This window comes from Dysidea avara, chromosome 7 (assembly GCF_963678975.1).
Source record: "Dysidea avara chromosome 7, odDysAvar1.4, whole genome shotgun sequence".
Taxonomy (NCBI): domain Eukaryota; kingdom Metazoa; phylum Porifera; class Demospongiae; order Dictyoceratida; family Dysideidae; genus Dysidea; species Dysidea avara.
The window spans coordinates 23,750,856-23,772,675 of record NC_089278.1 but is presented as its reverse complement, the minus strand read 5'-3'; the positions used below and the strand labels follow the sequence as shown (position 1 = coordinate 23,772,675).

At 38.0% G+C, this 21,820-nt stretch overlaps 2 protein-coding genes across 4 annotated transcripts in view; one reads left to right on the top strand and one right to left on the bottom strand.

Annotated features, from left to right (window-relative positions):
- Positions 1-21,820, top strand: part of LOC136259834 (uncharacterized) — a 449,685-nt gene that overhangs the window by 387,112 nt on the left and 40,753 nt on the right. For all 3 annotated transcript variants that reach the window (XM_066053387.1, XM_066053386.1, XM_066053388.1), the window contains 10 exons: positions 673-724; positions 774-842; positions 16,922-17,036; positions 17,086-17,259; positions 17,309-17,384; positions 17,435-17,537; positions 17,585-17,658; positions 17,712-17,850; positions 18,510-18,613; positions 18,664-18,772. In XM_066053387.1, coding sequence (XP_065909459.1) covers positions 673-724; positions 774-842; positions 16,922-17,036; positions 17,086-17,259; positions 17,309-17,384; positions 17,435-17,537; positions 17,585-17,658; positions 17,712-17,850; positions 18,510-18,613; positions 18,664-18,772 — 1,015 coding nt within the window. The remainder of the gene's footprint in view (positions 1-672; positions 725-773; positions 843-16,921; positions 17,037-17,085; positions 17,260-17,308; positions 17,385-17,434; positions 17,538-17,584; positions 17,659-17,711; positions 17,851-18,509; positions 18,614-18,663; positions 18,773-21,820) is intronic.
- Positions 3,870-5,346, bottom strand: LOC136259734 (uncharacterized). Its single transcript, XM_066053255.1, has 5 exons — positions 5,316-5,346; positions 4,760-4,906; positions 4,220-4,408; positions 4,037-4,169; positions 3,870-3,982 (listed from the first exon to the last, which is right to left on the bottom strand). The coding sequence occupies exons 2-5, from the start codon at positions 4,781-4,783 to the stop codon at positions 3,870-3,872; spliced, it is 459 nt and encodes a 152-aa protein (XP_065909327.1). The 5' UTR covers positions 4,784-4,906; positions 5,316-5,346.

The window sequence follows — 21,820 nt, the reverse complement described above, 5'->3', positions numbered from 1 at the left end:
TAATAACGACAATTCAGGTGAATATTTGTGCCACTTCACAAAAATTCACCTGAATTGTCGTTATTAAAATTTTTACCATTAACCTACCATCACAGCCATTTCTTGGCCGCCACCTTGGATTTCACATCTTTTTTCACCATAGCCTTTCTGAGGGCCGCAAACTTTTTTTACAGCTTAGCTGTTTTGGATTATATGTATATTACATACATAACTATATTTCTGATTGCCTAGTCAGTTTTCCTTCTCAAACAGCTACATTCACAGCTTTCCTGTACCTATGGTGCAAAATAGGTACTAATAATTGAACCCACAATCCAGCCTTGAGCATGTAAGCATGGATTGTTGTTGCATGGTCAAATGACATGCTCAACTATATACACCCTCTTCATACAATTCTTTATAGCTTTACACCATTGATAAAAGTGACTTCACCCTCTTCATACATGTTAGACTGCATATAATAGTTTTCTAATGTGCTAGCTTACTATGCATGTTTGACCAAATGGCATAACATAACTATTGATTAACTAAACTTATGATGATTAAAAAAAAAAACTTATGAACTAATAATGTTCTATATAGTTTCAAGTGATTTTGTTAGTGTATGCTAGCACTATAATGTATTTACAAAAACTGCAAAATGCATGCTTTTTATATTTTTTACACATGTAGTATTACTGAAGAAGTTATTGGAATGCGACAGCCAAATGACACTTTCTTTGAAGTATGTTGTTAATTTATTGACTGTGACTTTAGTTATGTGCTTATATTAGGAAGTAACTCAAGTTTTTGACAATGTTTTAAGTCCATCTAATGAAAAGGGTTGGATGGAACTTCAGCAGGTAAACATGTGCAATAGTTATATCATGGTTTCCTGAGTAGTTTTGGTATATGCAGTATAGGCAATATTTCTATCCACTAAACCCTACATCGAAGTAAAAAAAAAATTAGAAGGATAAGTTAGTACAATCCTGGGAATGGAACTCAAACCCCAGGTGGAGAAACCCCTTTGAAGTCTCAAAGACAAAGATTTCAAAGACATTTTGTGGCACACGTGCACTTGTTTTTTCTTAATAAGCCATTGTTGAAATGTATCTATGAACTACCAAATATGTACTTTTATCTGAAACACACCTTCTAAGGGCTATTCTATGTCTTTGCTATTCACAGTAGTAATAAAACAAGCAGATGAAGATAATGGCTTGGGTTACATCATTTGTTTTGATAAACTGAGTCCCTTGCACTTTTGCTCCGGAACAAATCACTCCCAAACAGACTGGCAACAAGCTACCAGGGCAACAAATTCTTGTACACTTCTTGTCCTCTCTACTTATTAGATTTACATGCGAGCACATCAAACCATATCAAACAGTTTAAATGGGTGCAAAAAAGTTGTGAAATCAAAGGTAGTGGCTAAGAAATGGCCGAAATGACATTAATGCTAATAAATTTCAATACATAGCCACTTATGTGGTCCCAAGGCCACACCCTTTTCACAGCTTGGTTGTTATTATGCGGATGGTAATAGCTCCATGCATTATGAATGTATCAGTCATATTGACTGAGCTAGGGATAAATTGTCCACTAGGATATTTGCAGGTGTAGGTGACCTCCCTGCCATTTATGGCTATATGATCCATAACGGGGGCGTAGGGAGGGGGGGTCAGGAACCCCCTGTAAAATTTAGACTTCTGAGTTTACAGGACCTTAACTCACCATTTAGTGTGGTAGGAAAAAATGAGTGAGTAATAGTGTATGGCATAGGCGGATCTAGGAGACACTGTCGGGGGAGGGGCAAGAAGTTTTAGCACACAACAGTGTTTATTCCACTATGAGGATAAGAATGGAATTCTAGTACACAAGTTATATTCATTTGCATAACTTTATTCAGCATATAGCTGGATGAATGATGGACATGCAGTTTTTAAGACCGTGGTTGGAGAAAATTTTAAATATTAGACCTCCTAGGTTTGAATTTGAGAGCATTTTTGATAGCACTTAGCTAACAAAGTGTATACTTTGCAATGCATACAAAGGTTGGTTAGCCTATCTGAGATAAACCTGTTTGATGGTAAAATGTATACCAAATCAAAATAAGAAGTAGCTAATGTTGTTATATGATTTGTAAAAATTGTAAATATATGACATTAGAATTGCGACTGTTCTATTAGAGTAGTGACTGCTATATTAGAGTATCTCGATCTTAGCACAAAAATTCAATTTATTGCCTCGCTTTGTTTACAGTGTACAGTTTAGCTATAACTGTTGTCTTCTATTTGCCCATTGGCTTTCTATATTTCTGAATAGTGTGAATGCATGATTCTAGTTTCTGGTATCATAGATAATGTATGCGTTCCTAATGGATAGGAAACGCCCGTTAAGTTATTTTCCTATCCTCGTTACGGTCCTTTTCGCGCACAATATTAAAGTTGCTAATGAGTATGGTTTAAGCTTTCTTCCAAGTAGAAAAGTGCTGTTGTTATGTGTTTTCAATACAATGGCCTTCCCAATGATATACTAGGATGACGTCGTCTGAGTCCGAAGCCACTCCTACTTTTAGCAGAACTCTCGGCGTGAACATAGTTTGGGAAGCTATATGCAACGTTCAGCACAGAAAAGAACTCCAGATGAACTCAACCAGGGCCATTACTATAAAGCGTATATCCAATGAATTAATGCTACATTTGCAAACCCGGCCGGAAGCACAACAGTTGTTCGTTGTATTTTCCACAAAACTCCACCAGCGTATGTGCTCACTAGTAGAACAGAAAGAGCCCATGACAATGGCAAAGCAAAAGGAAAGGATGTGGACACAGTATGCTTACCACCGAGCTACAAAATTTCCAGAGATGTGGTGCAACTTTCTGCAACTGAACAGATAGGTTGCCATGCTTTCCTGGAAGAGCCCATGCTATTGGAATTAATAAATGAAACGTTAATTGAAAATATCATTCAGAAAAAATTTGTACTTACCACTCCATTGGCTGTAAATCAGTCAATATTGTCCAAAGATGACGAGAACATTCTGAGATATGCGTGTGGCTTCGTTGCAATGAGAAGCTCAAGAAGAAGTTTGCAAAAGCAGCTACTGATAAAGCTGCAAAGTTCCTAGAGTGCTTGGATAAGATGGAAATGGCCATGGATGGCCGAGAATCATCTTTTTATGATTATACAAGGGAGTGGATTACAAAACTTGATAGGGGAGGATTATTCAAAATATCAGACAATGCATATGCATTGTTTGCGGCTATTGAACATGCAATAAATGGAAGGATACATGAACACTTGCAACTCTCCAGCAGGAAAATACTACCATGTGACAGAGATGGAGAGCCAAAACAGATGATAGTGAAGACAATATGTGAAGATCAAGATGTTTTATTTAAATGGACGCTGCTAGAGATGGATGATGATACCAGCAGTGACCACATGGAACTACTGAATCACATTGTGAGCTTATGGCTTACCATCAGAGGTTTCAAAATGCTGGATGGAAAGATACAAACAAATGGAAGCCACATCTATAAAGAAAGTAAAGGGACTGTGAAAGGAGCTTAGTAAAAGTGCTGCTCAGGGTAAATGAGATAGCCATGTAGCAATATATACATACATATAGCAATCATTATGACAATAAATTTTTTATATCATAGTACCCTATTATTACGGTGTATTATTATATTATACTGTCAAATATTCAATAATTACAAGTAGCTAGATCTTTTCCTATTTGGGAGTGGTGTTTCATCAATGTCAATGGTTCCATCCTTAAGTCGAAGGGCTTTAATTGCTCCTGACCTTTGTAGTCTCAATGATACAGCGTTGTCAGAAAACTGCTTTACTGTTGGATTATCATTTCGACCACCCTTTGATCATTGTAGCCCAAAATATGCTTCAACGGTATCTTGGTTAAACCGTACAGAGTAGAGAAATTTTACCTCTGGTTGTTCCAGTAAAAATGGTGCAACCTCTACAAATGAGCCAACTGCAGATGCATAACAAATATGTATGTTTGAAACATAGAATCTATATTGGTAACCTGTGATTTGTAATCCTTCTATTGTTTCTTCACTAAGGGTCATCATTTTCTTCTGGGTAGCATTAAATCCCTCCTTCTTGCTTACACAGCTCTTCCACTCCTCAATGTAACCTAGCAACTCCACTTTAAGCCACTACATGCATAAAAGATACGAAATAAATGACATTATTAATAGTTCCTAACTTCAAAACGAGTATCATCCTTTTTCCTGTATGCCCTTAAATCTGGCTTTAATTTGTAATAGGCTTCATCCAGGTTCCTAGTATTCAGCATGTCAAAAAATCTGTCAAATTTTCTAACAAATCTTTGTGTTTCAATGGTGTCAGTTTCATCATAATACTCGAAGCAATCTGCAACTGACTTGCTAAGAACCTACATACACAGAAACACAATTATCAGAAGGGGGTTTCCAGGGCTTTGGATTTTTACACACTATACTTGAAACATTTAAGAAATTGAAACTTCGGGTTTCCAGAATCTGGAATCTGTCATGAAACAGGACACATTGTAAACTTTTATCTTAGTTAAATAATAGTTTCTCACACAATAGCAACACTTATAGATTACGATTTTGGTGAAAAGATCAAGATACTCTAATAAAGCAGTCAGGCAATATAAACTACTCTAATATAACAGTCAGTTAACTCTAGTGGAAACCCCTTTTCAAAATTCCTACATAGGCCCCTGATTATAACTATATAACACATCATAAAGTGCACATACTTGAGCTGCTAAGTTAACCCTCATACAAGAGTAAGAATTCAAGTTAACATGTTCCAGTGTCAGTTAAGTTAAAAAAGACTTATCAGAATCACAGCGACAATTATATAATCTCCTCAAATGTTGCCAGCTTATGTGTTGACCATTAATCTAAAACATGAATTCACAATGTAAAATTTAGCAAACACATCTGGAAAAAATGACCTACCCAAAGGGCTCTGGAGTGACTGTGCCCAAATGAGTTGGACCAACAGTTTCGTACTGTTTTTAAGATGTGAAACATCTACAAAAAGTAGATGAAGCGCTCTTCTTTGCTGTATGGATTTTTTATTTTGTGTGTTGGCTTTGTTGAATCAGTATTCCCAGCAGCTAATCTGTGCATACGAAAAAATTTCCTATTTGCTGAACACCCATCACCAGTTATTGATATCACTTTAAACCCTGCACATTCTAAAGTCCTAATGTTTTCCCATATTATTGGGTATAGCTCTACAACAGTCACTCCATTTGTAGAGTAATGAGTGTAGGCAAAACAAAGGTTGGTTAAAACTCCTCTCACCATGATAGTTAGCATATGCTTTGCAACAGGAATTGTGCTAGATTGCGCTGTGGTGGCATTTTCAAATGCTGCAAGATGGTTGTTTGTTGGCCCTAAATCGACAAATCCTATAATTCTACATTCATATTTGCCATACACAATCCCTTCTTTTATCTTAACTTCATCAAAACTAAGTGCCACAAACTTCTGCCATTCCTCTGATGCATCAATATTGGCTTCCTTCATTAATTGCATGGTGACTTCATTCTGTATTCCAATGCCTGACTTGATAACATGCGTGTAGTCACGAAGTGTTCTATCACTAAGCAAAACTAACACATGCCTTACAGCATCATAAGCTGCTGCAGAAAGCATGTGAAGATGCAGACACCAACGTATCAACATTGGATTCCATCGACGTTGAGATGGTATTCTCTGCATGTTCTCTGCCTGCTGCTCCCAAAACAGATGATGAAAACTGTTAGGAGAGTACTTGCTTTTGATTGCTGGTGCATGCTCCATTATAATCTGCCCTAAACCTTCTTGCAGTTCATCATCAACTGCAATACTTGACCTCTCATGGGATTCTTTGATCTTTAGCTTCAAGTAATCTATTTCCTTTTCAGCTGTTTTAAGCTTTGATCTCACTTCTTATAATCTTTCCCTCATCTCTGGAGGTTTTAGCCACCTATCATTAGTATGGCTATGCACTGGCTGGTCAAGATGGCTTTGTTGTTTTGTCCATTTACTGTACAATGCTCTCAAAGTACTTCTATATTTAACACATTCGAGGCACTTGATGCCCTGTACCAGAATATGACATTTGCTGGATCTTACTGTTTCACAATACCTTTGTCCATTTAAACAGTGCAAACCACTGTTGTCAAGCATTCCCGATACTGACTCTGTCTGTGATAGTAAAATTCCCCCTTTTGCTTTAACCGTTGCAATAAAGTGCTCATCAGGATGACCAGAGCACACGTTGAAAGAATCTATCTTGATTAACAAGCTAATAAGAGAGCTGCTGGTAAGTCTTTCATACCCTGTAAATAATGGTGAGCACTAAACTTGATGACCATAAACAGATAAGGACCAGGACAAATCTGAGTTGACTGTCAATGTGTGTGAGACAGTTAAAGTTTACTTAGAATTGCACTGCTCTTGTATTTTGAAGAAGATCTGTTGAGACTCTGATGGTGACTTAACATTCCAATGGCAAAGTGATGGTGGTAGTTGTAATTCCCTAATCTCAGTGAACAACTCTTGTGGACCATGTGATGATGGCTAAAGTACACATGCACTGCTGTGATAACATATCATTGAGTCTGTATGGGTATTACCTTATGGTTTAGGGGCTTTAAAGTATGGCCAACTGGACGACAAAGTAGTTTTTGGCATTTTCTTTTGTCATTTTTGTGGATTCGTCCTATCCTTCCCATTATTTCAATGAGCTGTAAATGACCAGTATTACACAACTATAATAATAATAATAAACTTATTCAAATGTAGTTTAAACTCAGTTGCAATTTAGTTTCCCCAAAACAATTGCACAAAGTAGCCTTGCTTTTTCTATGTTTTATTGAAACAGAGTAGCTACGGAGTGAAACAGCACAAACTTTCATTGCCATTTACACTGTACCCATTGCACATTCACTATGTAACCACAAAGAATTTATGTAGTGCACACAGGCTTGCAAGGAAATTTGCACAATGTTTTACACAAACCTTATGAAGAATACGAACGCAATTTTCATCACGTAGCTAACTGTGGACTGTCAGACAACAATTTCCGTTTTATCAGACCTCAAATCGATGTTGTCGCTAATTACAACAATTACAGATAATTAATATCACTAAATATGTCACCCACACGAAAACAAAGTGTTCAGCTGGAACAACTACTATTTCGTTAGCAACCAATTGGCGCACCGAAACGAGGGTGGCCCAGGACGTCACTGCGTAAATAATACAGGCGTTTCCTATCCATTAGGAACGCATACGTTATCTATGCTGGTATCAATATGTGACCCAGTCTGGGAAAACCGGCCTATTTAAAAGTATCGAGAAACGCCGGTTTTAAGTATTTAGTGTGTTGTAGCTCGCCAATGGTTGAAGCTATGTGTACCAAATTTTCACACGTTTTACACCAATTCCTTACCAGAGCATCACACTGCAAGTAACCAACAACTACGTTTCCCGCCATTTTAAATTGAAAAGGAAGGCCAAGGGATGAATTAGGCCAAGTTTTGGGTGAAAGGAAATTCACAGCAGAGGTACTTATTCAATACCACAGAGCTGTACAGCCACAAACAGTCATCCCCAGGCTGACCAGAGCTCCATTAAGCCCCACACCACACGTACGGATCGCCACTGGGCTTGGGAAAAGCAGCCAGCAAAACCAGACCACTCAAGTCTAGCTGATTTTGATTGTGGAATTAGATAGTTTATTCATGTAATTTTGTGTCCTGGGTGAAAAATTGAATCTGCTGACATGGGCGATAGGACCGGTTTCCTCAGACTGGGTCGCATATAGTACTGTAGGTCCAAGGGGGCAAGAGAAGGGCACAACACCCCTTGGCCCCTCCTCAGATCCGCCTATGGTGTATGGCACAGCAAAACAATTGATAAAGCCGGCTTGCTTTCATCTCTCAGGGAAGGATTTACAGAGGTAACATGAGCCCTCTTGAAAAAGATCGATATACTCTAATAGAGCAGTCAGGTATATACTCTAATAGAGCAGTCACGATACTCTAATGGAACATGCCTGTAAATATCCATTATGTTAAGGAACTTCATTAGTGGAGTTTTTCAGACATTCTATAATATTAAATGCAAAACTGGGCATGACCTTATACTGCTATAGCAAATATAGAACTCCAGTAATTTATCATTTGGGAATGAATCCATGCCAGGGGCGTAGGAAGCATGGGTGCCATGGATGCTTGGGCACCCATAAATATTTCCAGTGGTGTAGCTAATGGATATCAGCACACTGTTATATATATATATTACTGAAAAGATCGAGATACTCTAATAGAGCAGTCAATGACTCTAATAAAACAGTCACACGTTCTCGCGACTTTTTTTTTTTTTTTGTCTTCAGTTTTACCGCTGGGCACCCATGAGTTAAATATCTTCCTACGCCCCTGCATGCTATGCATATTTGTAGTTATAATGTTTTGATTGTAAGTCTTTCCATTCTGTATCAGTGGATTCATGGTTCCTATACCAGTGGGACAACTATCACTTACAGATATTGTCTCTATGTGTTATGCTGTCTGTTTCCACTAGCTGTATCTAGTACTAGCTTCATCCCAGGGGCACTTATATGCATTATAATTAATGTACTTTTATGCATAAAATATAGCATTTTTAATTTATTAAAATATTGCTCAGCAGCTGGGGGCTGAGCTCCCAGACCTCTGCTTCTGGTAACTCGATACTGCTGTTGGAACCCCCTTCAAAAAATCTTGGCTATCCCCTGCATAAACAAACTTAAAATTCCTAATTTTTCCTCTACTTGTTTGTTTACTTTTTGTAACATGATTATGACTGACGAACCAGCACATGCTGCATCAATAGAAAGAATAGTGCCATACTTAATGTTCCGTCTGATCATGTGCCCCATATCAATTACTGAAAAAGTGAAGTAGTCATTAAGTAGTCTGATCCGGCTGCCCATTCAATTACAAGTAAAGGTCTGGTCTGTCTACCACTACATAGATTGAAATGAATCAGGTACAACCAATCAGATCTGTTGCTTTCACGCATGTGTATTTACATCGCTGGTCCTATATTGCCCGGACTACTCCATGGTTGTCAGAGTCTTTCCAACATCTTGATGAAGTTCTTAGTGTTTGTTTGCTGCCTGCCATTACTGGTAAGCCAGCCTTTGGGCCCTTAGAAGAGAGTTGCTCTCCTTACCTGCTCGTCTGGGTGGCTTGGACGTCATAGTCCCTTCTACCCATTTTTCCTCTTCCTTTCCTACTTCCAAGCACATTACAGCCCCTCTTGTTGAGCAGCTGATGAAACAAAGTTTGTCTTGTTCTCTCGATATTTACCATCAGATGTTCCAGTGTAAGCGTGAGGCAAGGTCCTCACGCCATGCTGTCTGGTGCACCTTGGCTAAGTCTTTTCCTGATCGTCTCTCACCTTCTTTGCAACGTGCCTTTGAGGCTGCTTCTGAGTGTGGCTCATCAGGCTGGTTGACTACCCTCCCCATCGCTGCACATGGTTTTGCCATGCCCAAGGGTGAGTTTAGGGATGCTCTTTGTCTACGTTTTGGTTGACAGGTTCCTGACCTGCCTCAGACTTGTGTGTGTGTGGCAATTCCTTCACTGTACAACATGCCTTTAGCTGTCCTTGTGGTGGTTTTCCATCGATTCGCCACAATGAACTATGTAATCTAACAGCGGAACTACTTAGTGAGGTGTGCACTGATGTTGGCATTGAGCCCGCTCTCCAGCCCCTGGATAGCGAGCCTCTTTGGTATGCCACTGCTAATAGGGAGGATAGTGCGAGACTTGATGTAGTAGCCCGGGCCCAAACAGGCAGCATGCATTTTTTGACATTAGGGTGTTTAACCCATTTGCAAGCTCCTATTCGCGGTCTCCTTTGTTCTGGTGCTATGTTACCAATAAGCAAGAAAAGAGGCGTGCTTATGATGAGAGAGTAAGAGAGGTTGAGAGGGCATGTTTTTCTTCTCTGGTGTTTTCAGCTAGTGGTGGCGTGGGGCCATCTGCTACCACAGTTTACAAGAAGTTAGTTTCCATGTTGGCAGACAAATGGGATATGAACTATAGTAAATGCTTGTTTTGGTTGAGATGTAGGCTTTGCTTCTCACTGTTAAGGTCTGCCATCATGTGCCTGAGGAGACATCGATCTTCTGTACATCGTCCCATACCTGCTTGTGTTGATCTGGCCTATTCCGAGGGCAGGCTCAATGCTGATGCCCTCGTGTAGTTTATTTTACTGTCGCTGGTGTTATCCAGCTGTCCAGAACTTGACAGCCAGTGCTGGGGGTGGTGGCAAGGGCATTCCATCAAGCCCGGGAAAAGAATTTTTTTTAAAAACAACCAATCAGATCACTTGGTTGTGAATTAACACATACTATAACTCATACAACATTTTCTTGTACTTTGTAATAATGGCAACAATGTAAGATGACATCCGTTCTGAACACCTAGTACTCAAAAAAGGAATTTGTTGAATACTTTTGCTGACCTCTTGACTAGGAAAGACATTATCGATAATGATGGAAATATTAAGTTATGCGGTTTTCATAATGTAATATCACATTCCATCTGCATAAGTACATGATGCTAGACAGACTACACCCTTAGTAGTTTCTAATTGAAGCAGCTGTCATACCACACTAGCCATTAAGCTTCATTTTCAGCTTTGTTCAGCCTGTTACTAGAGATGTACCAATAATCGGATCGGGGATTGGATCAGCTGCCGATATGGCAATTTCTATCATATCGGTAATTGGCACAAATGCTCTGAGAACCGATATTGCTACCGGTAGTTTACACGGCAAATATAAGTACCAGCAAAGCCTTTTTGCTCACTACAAACAAATAGAAAGTCTCTCTATAGCTACTATTTCATTAAAACGCTAAGGTACGAGAAGCCATATGACTGCATGTGTAAGTACTGCTATTTGTGTTAGAATATTCTTACCCAGATCTTCTGAGAATGGTAGCTATTACACTTTAAGAATAAAGAACTGCACCACAGAAAAGCCGAACTGATAATCTGTGTATAGTAGCCATCTTGAAAACTAATCAAAACACAGAGTAATCTGGACAAGGGAGCATGTAGATGCAGACTGGAACACATATAGTGGATGTTCTACTATTTCTGATGAACTTACAGAACTGGCTTTCAATCTTAACCTAACTCAATTTGTAACTGGTCCCACTCACCGGGCTGGAGACACTCTAGATATTGCTCTAACCAATTTTGATGGACTGAGCCATGTTGACACTTATACAAACCTGCCAGCTAACCTCTCATCTGACCACTACATGATAACCTTTGCTATCGAGCACATAACTAAAAACATTCACATTCAAATTTATTTGCCACAAGACTAGACTATAATCATGCCAACGGGAAAACATGAATCAATTTCTTTACAAATATGACTTTACTTTAGCTCTATCATTAAACAACACTGAGTTCATCTGGTCACACATTAAAACAGCTATCAACATTTCTATAGAACTGTTCATCCCTACAGTCCCCATTAAAGACACAAATCAGCCTAAGTGGTTTAATTCCACCATTCGCCATAAGATAAAATGTTTACATACACTGAAGAGGAAACAAAACAGGCACCCCACTAATAACACTACACTCAAAGTAACTAACCTACAAGAAGAACTGCAACCTGATTGCTGAAGCTAAAGCAGAATATGAATCTAACCTTGCACTAACCTATGCCCATACTAACAATAACAAAATATTTCAGTACATCTCCAGTATCATAGGTCACGATCGTCATCCCAATCAGATGTTCTACAATAACAAACAAGCATCAACTGATTCAGAAAAAGCCCAGCTATTCAATGATTACTTTTACTCTGTATTCTCATCCAGTGACCAGCCTATAAACAATTTTGACACAACACCTAGTTCTGATACACTACATGACATTGTAATATCTCATACTGATGTATTTGATATCCTTACATCCCTCGACACAAGCAAAGCAAGTGGAATTGACAATATTAGTCCCAAAATATTCAAATACTGTGCTGCACCTTTGCTTCAAGTTATCTGTCACTTGTTCTCCACAAGTTTGCAAAATAATCCTATTCCACAAGAATGGCGTACTCATTGCATAATCCCTATTTATAAAGCTGGGGACAAGTCATCTGTATGCAATTATTGGCCCATTTCCTTACTGTGTATTCTCTCCAAAGTACTAGAAAGAATCGTTTATAACAACATCATTAGACACGTACAAGGTAAACATCAATCTGGCTTTCTCCCTAATAGATCAACATTGCAACAACTGCTACTATTTACTGAAAAACTTCTCAAGTCAGAAGTGGATGTAGTATACATGGACTTCAGAAAGGCATTTGACTCCGTATACCACAATGGCCTTCTCAATAAGCTTTACTTTATCAGAATAACACCCTGGAACATGTGCAGTGTAGAGCTACAAAATTCATACTGAATGACTACATCTCATCTTATAAATCAAGGCTACAACAATTAAATTAATTACCGTTAATGTACATCTATGAACTGAATGATTTAATGTTTATAATCAAATCCTTGAACACACCATCAGACCACTTTGACATCTGAAATTATATCTCTTTCAACACCAACAGCACTAGATCTTGAAGCCACTTGAAACTATGCCACCCTAGGACAGTATTCACCACTCATCATCATTCCTATTTCAATCGAACTGTAAGACTTTGGAATCATCTACCTGTTATAAACTTATCCTTACCACCTTACGTCATCAAACAAAAACTTACAAAACATCTATGGGATTATTTTACAGTTAACTTCAACTCTGATCAATCCTGTTCATTTCATCTCATATGTCCATGCCACTGATGCTCAAGACAACCAGTCTCTGTTTCAATTTTCTCCCCCTTTAATTACTGACACTGATCTGCAAACTAGTAATAAGTACATACTGTAGTAGTTACTCTACATAGTTAAGTAAATTTAGTAATAAGTAATTGTAATTGGGGTGAGCCTGAGCAAGCCCCACACTAACAGGAGTTTCGTAGCACGGTTCATGCACAGAAAACTACGACAAAAATCGGAAAACTTACACATACGTCATTGATAACACAAGATAATAATTGGTGCCATTTACTAATCATCCTACGTATGTCGTTGATAACACAAGATAATAATCAGTGCCATTTACTAATCATCCATATAAGGTACGTACGTCATTGATAACACAAGATAATAATCAGTACCATTTATTAATCATCCATATAAGGTACGTACGTCATTGATAACACAGAGAGTAATCATGAACAGAGAAGACCAGCTTAGAAGAAGAAATGAGCTTGACAGATATAGAAGAATAAGAGAATCACCAGAACAAAGGGAATCTAGATTAGCTAACAGAAGAGAAAAGGACAAAACTAAATGGGGTACAATCGCTATCAAACAAAGAGATGCCATCGTTCAAGCAAGTACAGATGGATATCTACGTTTACACAACATTTCTAACAGTACACATTTACAAAAACGACTTTCTGAAGATCAACATTTACAGACTATACAGCAGGAAAGCTCATCTACATCACAAACCATTACATTACAGTCAACACCTAGCACTAACAATCAACCATCAATATCATCTCACCCTACAACATCATGCAGTACAACACCTATAATGCTACATGATACAACACCGTCTCCCCCTATAATCAGGGGCGGATCCAGGAGCTGGCAAGGGGAGGGGCACAAACAGTGCTGGTCACTGTAAAGTGTTAGTAATAAAAAAATAAAATAAATAAAAACAGGCTAAGTTGTAGACTAGGTGGTTGGGGAGAGCATATTCTCTTGTTGCTGTATTTTTTAAGCAGCAATGATCACTCTTTAGTTGGTTGATTTTTGTCATTACGCCCTTTGCAAATGGTTGTGAAGTCTAAAAAGCTGTTTAAAAGGCTATGTAAGTCTTAAAAACACCAGCCATACGATAATTATTTTAGAGGCGCTTATTACGAACGAAGGTGCTGGGTGACAGTTTGACAGCTGTTTTAACTTTAGTTTCAGGTGACTTTGCAATAAATGGTGATAATATGCAGTTTTATATAAATTGATTTTGGTCTGACAACTGTGACGAGGTGTATAGTATTTCTATCAAAAGAAGTAGCTATGGCTCTTCTACTGAGGGAGAAGGGGGGGGGGGGGGGCATTTGCCCTAAATGCCCCATCCTGGATCCGCCATTGATAATGTCATATACTACAACATCATCTCCTGTAATGTCACATGACATAACACTATCTCCATCAACTCCATCTATGGTGTCAAGTAATGACACACCATCTCCCCCTATGATGTTACATAGTCGAACACCATCACCACCCTTGTTAACACATGATACAACACCATCTCTATCACATGAGAACACATCCTCACCTCCTATAATCTCACATACTATGACACAGTCACCATTTCTATGACAACAATATCATTTACTTCAATGTTACATAGTCAAACACCATCACCACCCTTGTTAACACACGATACAACACAATCTCTCTCACATCACCTCCTATAGTCACATAGTCACATAGTCAAAGATAGTCACAGATAGTCACATAGTTAGTCACAGATAGTCACAGATAGTCACAGATAGTCACATAGTTAGTCACAGATAGTCACAGATAGTCACATAGTTACATAGTCACACACCATCACCTCCTATGAACTCACATACTATAACACAGTCACCCTCAGCTCCATTTCTATGATGACAATATCATAATACTTTAATCAAAAATAACTGTCTGTACAAAAGTTATCTCTTCATGTTATGTATACTCACTATAATATATAACCTGTATAATATATATGAATATGTTAAAAATCTATTTACATTAAGCAATTAACGTTAAATTACTACACTCAGTGTTAACCATTTCCACCTTATTCAGTATTAAGCATTTAAACACACTACATCCTTTCCAAAATTCATTTAAATGACCTCCCAACTCTCTATTCTTGCTTTCAGTTTCCACTTAATAATACGCACATTTTTCCACTACCATTTAAATACTAGTCTCAGTACATATCAAATTATCCTTCTTCACACGATTCAGATCACCACCTACAAAATATCAAAACACATCAATATTATACAACTGCCTATACCCATATAAAATCAGTAAATCACACACACACACACACACACACACACACACACACACACACACACACACACACACACACACACACACACACACACACACACACACACACACACACACACACACACACACACACACACACACACACACACACACACACACACACACACACACACACACACACACACACACACACACACAGATTAAACTACCTCAGGCTCACCCCATGATGTTATAAACATCTGTCTGGTGTAGTTAATTAATGTATAGCTGTACATTTCTGGCTGTGGGCACAGGTGGCCCACAGACCTTTAATGCAGGCTCTCCTGCATCAAAAAGCTTTATAAATAAATAAATGTATTATAATATTTGTGATGCTTAATTGTCTGGGTTGTGTATTAGAGGCAACACCACCATAGGTAACCAGGTATTGCTGTGCCTTATAATTACATCACTTATGTTTTCTCTAAAAAATTAATGTATCATGCAGTAGCTAGCTGTTCTATTTGTACATTATACAGAATATACAATAATCAGATCAGTATAATCGGTATCGGCTCTTTTAGGTACAGACTAGGGACCAGTCTATTTTGCTTTTTTTTCACCTATTTTTCTTTCCAGCAATTCTTTTATTTTTCACCTATTATGCTCCATATTTTGCTCAAGAAATATAAATTTTGCTCAGCACTGATTGAATATTTCCAATTGCAAAGCTACAGTTTCGCCTTAAAGTGACTGTTCTATTAGAGTATCTCAATCAGCAATTACTTCTAACATGTAAGCAAGAAGCTAGCTAATATTGATTAACACGTGTGACTGTTTTATTAGGGTATCTCGATTGTCACTTGTTAACAATTAGCTATGCATTGTCGATATTTTAGCGCGTCTGACTGTTCTATTAGAGTATCTCGATCTTTTGTGCAATTTTTATGTCCACTTCACAAAAATTCACCTATTATGCCAGCATTTTGCTCATTGCTTTTACCTACCCATTTTGCCAAAAATTTTGCTGGCGAAATCGACGGGTCCCTAGTACAGACTAATCAGATATTGGTACAACTGAAAATCCTTATTGGTACACCTCTACCTGTTACACAGCATTACAAATGAAGGGCATTAATAAAAGTGTCTCTGCAATCAATCAATATCCAGTCACTATGGAAAATACTGACAATTTCCATTACAAACATAGGAAAGCCATCACGCGCTAGCTCCCACGAATTAACACCTAACATTGTCAGCAGAAATAAATGGGACATAAAGGAGGACAAAGGTAAGACCATGATGCATATACTGTATGTACTGAGGTATGCCAAAAGGCACCTGTTGGGCTGAAGCGACATCCAGCAGTGAAAAAATCAAGTCTGTAGCCTTAGCCGTTATTGATTTACGCTTATCCATTAGATAGGCAGGCAGTTAGTCAATCAGCACAAAATTATATTAAATAACTTTTATACTTAGCGAAAGGGCTTTTAGCTGCCCTAAAGACCCTTTTGTGCTATATTCTACTTAACCAATACTGCCAAGGCACCATGGATGCATTGTGAGGCTGGTTTCTGGTTAATGGTTTTTTGAGTAAAAGTGCAAACCTCTACTATGCAGTTACTGCCATATTGTATGATAGTCTAAAGAAGGGGTTAAAGTTTCATGTCAGTTGATGTTCTCCATCATTTCAGCACTTTTTCTTGTAGTGATATTATTATTCCTAGTTTTCCTTATGCTTGAGCTTGACTATGTACACAATATAATCTTTGTGGCAGATATCCAGTGATGATAGTCAAGAATTAGTTGTGACTGCAGAGAAATTTGGTCAGTTGTTGGCACAGACATTAAGCAAGGAAACTCCTGAAGCAATTATACCCAAAAACAATATAGGTATATACTTTATGTATTTATGATCTATTAATAAATAACATGTCTGCAGTGATTAAAGCAGAAATAGCAACAGCAGAAGATATTGGGAATTTGACCGCAAAAGGGAAGTCTTTACAGTTCCCAGATGAAGATGATATCATAAGAATTGGAAATAGCTTTAATGGACTACAAACCAAGCTATCTATACCTAGTCAGCTTTTATCTGAAGCCTTAAATATTACAAGTAAGTAAGCTGCCAAATTGTTTACTCTTTATTGTTGAAAACTGTCTAGATGATACCAAACTACCAATAGTGAATACTGTGTTTAGAAATCTTGCATCCATATTGCCAAATGTATCAGCTGCTGGGTTAGTATACCACACTGTTTAGTTGTTGAATACTGTGTAGTGTATTATAGTAATAGTGCACATCCAGTCAGTGCTGTTATATCAAGCCAGCTATCTGATACTCAAAGACTTGTTACATCCATTCCTGTAGAGTTAACATTTGATCTTAATGAGGTTTGTAGAATTTGTGAAACAAGTCTGTTCATTGAGGTTTTATGTAGCGTGAAGCAAACAGCAATAATGCCACTATTCAACGGTCATGTGCTTTCTGGGATTTTGATCTTAGCATTAGCAGGTATGTATACCCTAGCAGCAGTATGCAAGGAATATTTGCTATGTGTTTGCTAGTAATAATGATGGTCATGGAGGATGGTCAAGTGAAGGTGTTGAATTGGTAGATGATCTTTCCAACAATGTGTCTGTAGTGTGTCACAGTTACCATCTGACAAGTTTTGCCGTGTTGGTATCTATTCAGGAATCACAAAAAGTAGGCTCAGATCATTATACAGTATGGCAGTAACTGTACATTAGGGATCATGGAGGTTTTCACTCCCTCACAAAAAAAATATTCACCCTAAACCAGCCTCACAATACCTTTGATTCATGGCACCTTGGCAGTATTGGTTAGGTATAGCCAAGCTTAAAAGTGTTTTCAGTATGCTTGCTACATATTGTTAGAGAAATTTTTACTGCCTGGCTGACTGAACTCCTTTAATTAAGCTTAACTTGATAATGGTTGGGGATACAGGCTTGATTTTCTTACTGCTTGACATCACTTCAGCCCAACAGGTTCCTTTTGACATGCCATAGTAAGTACAATGCAAGCATAATGGACTTACCTTTGTTCTCTTTGTGTCCATTAAAAATTTGAATGCCCATTTCTCGAAAATGGCTGGTTCAGATTTAATCAAATTTGCTGTGTGGCCTACCCTACCTGGCACACAGCTGTAATGTAAAAATGGTGTGCTATGGAGAAGGGACCATGGAGCTACGTGTGCATGCATGAAAATGTTGTTTTCTTTCTTCCTGTCATTATATCCATGGTGTGGCATGCCGGAATTCTTGGCTGCATGACACACTATTGTCTTGATTATTATTAATTAATATGTGATGATTTGTGCTAAATGAATTTTCTTTTCACTTTAGGATGCTGAGGCTAAAGCACTAACTCTTGTGTCATACATTGGTTGTTCCATATCAATAGTTTGTCTTCTATTATCAATTTTCATATTGGGTGTATTCATGTACAAGTAAGACATGATGGAGTGTTAGCGCTGCATTATTTTGATATTTTTTCAAGGAACTATCTAAAAGGAACTCATGTCTTTATTCACCTCAACCTGTGCATTGCACTGCTACTTGGAAATATTGTATTTGTGTCTGGTGTGGATTTTGCCAGTGATAATAGGGTATGTTGGAGCATATACAGTCTCTTAATATGTTCTAGTAGAGATCATGGTAGCTAATAATAGCTGAATGCTATATCAATTTTCAATCCAAACTTTGATTATGCAACATCTGCATTAATTCTTGACCACATGGATGAGCTGAATTCTCCAAGCCACACATGTGTTCTATTTGAATAATTTAATGAGCTTCATTTAGTGGCCATTTCAACTGGTAATTTGTGTCTGGTCCTTTAGATGCAGGTGGGAAAAATTCAGCAAAGATGAAGTGACTGCTCAATTAGAGTATTTTAATGGCTAACTAACTGTTTTATTATAGCATATTAATCCACACTATTTACCATGCAAGATTTTTACTAGTAAAAGCTAATTGATCATAACACATTTAACATATTTGCTGCAGCTCAATAATGAAATCTGGCTTTTTCAACCAGCCAATACAGACATTTTGCCATGAATTTCTGAAATTTCACATTCCCAGTAAAGGTGTGGTGGTGGTGGTGGGCCAGAAAGATAATTACCAATTGGAGAAGCCTATCCAAGCACCTTCACTAATTGGACCACTATACAGTAAAGTTTGACCTGTACTTTGCAAAATCATATCATACAGTACAGTAGTATTGTATATTAGGGATCATGGAGATTTGGGTTTTCCTAGCCAAACAAATCACCCAAAAACCAGCTTCACAACTCCATCCTGGCACATTGGCAATATTGGTTAGGTATAACCAAGCCCAAAAGTGCCTTCAATATGATCCTAAAGGCTTCCAATAAATTGTTATGAAATTTTTTTTTAAATTATTCAATGGAACTTTCTACCACCTGCCCCACCCCCCACCTTCAGGCAAGCATAACTTGATAACAGCTAAGGCTATGGGCTTGATGTTTTAACTGTTCGACGTCGCTTCGTCCCGAGATGTGCCTTTTGGCATACCACATGTGTCCCATTTCTTTTTGTCGACAGCCCAAGGTGTCGATTTGCGATAGCGCAATGCATGGCTTCCTTACAGTACGTTTGTAAACAGGAATCATCCGTATTTTCCGTGGTGACTGGATTGATTGCAGGGACGATTCTAACAACACTGTTCTTCATTTGTAATGCTTTGAAAAGGGCTGAACATAGCTGAAAGCGAAGCATAATGGCCACTGCACTTTCGAGGCAGTAATTGATAGTTGTTTGATAGTTGGGTGCACGCGAATCGTCATATTTTTGTGGTGACTGGATTGTTGCAGAGGCACTTCTACTGTTTTTCATCAGTAGCGCTGTGTAACAGGCTGAACATAGCTGAAAGTGAAGCATAATGGCCACTGCACTTTCGAAGAAGTATTTGATAGCTGGAGTGCACGTTCAGATGAAAACATTAATTCTGGTGCCATCCTTTCTTTTTATGCAGTATGCATGGGTTCACTAGTCATAATAGTGTTACAAAAAAAGTAAACAAACAAGTTTAAGGAAAATTAGGAATTTTAAGTTTGATTAGGGATCATAGAAAAAAAAAGTAGGGAAACAATGAGATCGCCTACACCTGCAGATATACTAGTGACCATTTAATACCTAATTCAGACTTGGTCTTGGGGTATATAGACTGAATTAGGGATTAAATGTTCACTAGTATATCTGCAGGTGTAGGCGACTTCCCTTGTTTCCATACTTTTTTTTCTATGATCCCTAATCGAACTTAAAATTCCTAATTTTTCCTTAAATTTGTATTCCATAATGATATAACAACATGCGTGTTCCATCATTGATATTTTTATAGGCTACTTTTATTGAAATACAAGCAAACTTTTACAACTATTAGAAACCAAATTATGCATATATGTGACAGATATATGTATGTGTACTGTTACTATTTCAGATCTTTATTTCAGCATAACTGCAATGCCTTAAAACATATTTGACTAAAGTACTTGGTTTTATGGCATCATTCAAATTGCTACCTCGGGGGGGGGGGGGGGGGGGGAGGGGCGGATCTAGGATTTATAAAAAGGGGGGCCAACTCAAGGTACTAATATCTTGGGTGAAGGTGTGCAAAGCACACCTCCTAGAACTAGGGGGTCTGGGGGAATGCTCCCCAGGAAATTTTTGAAAAATAGATGCTAAAATACTGGAATTTGGAGACATTTCCACATGAATGCATATTTCTGCCTGTCAGAGTACTGTAGATATTTTATTTACTGCCTTTAGATATATATGGCTCTCTGCAGCATTTGCTAATGGAAAGGTTTGAGTGGGTTCAGACAACCAAGCACATGATGCACCCTCTTACAATTGCATGCATGATAGAATAATAATGTTGAAACTGGAAAATTTTGAAATTTGAATGATACAAGATTGAATCTGAGAGCATTTTCAATGGAAATTATGTACCTGAATTAAGTATACCGGTACCGGTAATAACTACACAGGTAGATGAACAAGCCTTTTAAACAGACCAATGCACTTCATTGTATGTATAGTCACAGGCAGATTTGGCATAACAGAACCAACTTTTATGTTTACACTGAATGTTCTATTAGAGTAGTTAGGTGACTGTTCTATTAGAGTATCTCGATCTTGTACACCTCCAATACTGATCTGGGTCCTTGTTGCATAACCTTTAGCATAAATCCACTAATAATGCCTTGGAAAGATATTCATAAGGTGGGTTTATGAGTATTTGTATTATTAGTGATTGTATAATTATGCTAAAACAAAATTTCATCATAATTCTCAGCGTATTGATCAAGTAAAACCTATAAGTGATAAGTGAAAGGGGGGGGGCCTTCAGCCCCCAAAGCCCACCCCCTAGATCCGCCTCTGGGGGGGAGGGGGTCACCAACAACTTTTGATTCTCATACACTATCTGAGAAATCCAATTGGAAATCCATTAAATGTTTAGAAGTCTGCAAAATCAGATATTATTGTTGCATCTGCTCACAATGGGTGCAAGTGGATTTAGCGAAGAGTTAAAATATTAATTAATTACTTGTCACAGCGACTAAAATTGTGACTTTAACAATGACTGGGTAGATATGACAACTAGTTGAAATAATTGACTGCCAGAGATT

Coding starts and splice junctions, on each gene's coding strand:
- LOC136259734 (XM_066053255.1), bottom strand. CDS start 4,783: ATGAGGGTTAACTTAGCAGCTCAA. Junction 4,409..4,759: donor GGGTTAACTTAGCAGCTCAA/GTATGTGCACTT, acceptor CTGTGTATGTAG/GTTCTTAGCAAGTCAGTTGC. Junction 4,170..4,219: donor AGGATGATACTCGTTTTGAA/GTTAGGAACTAT, acceptor TTATGCATGTAG/TGGCTTAAAGTGGAGTTGCT.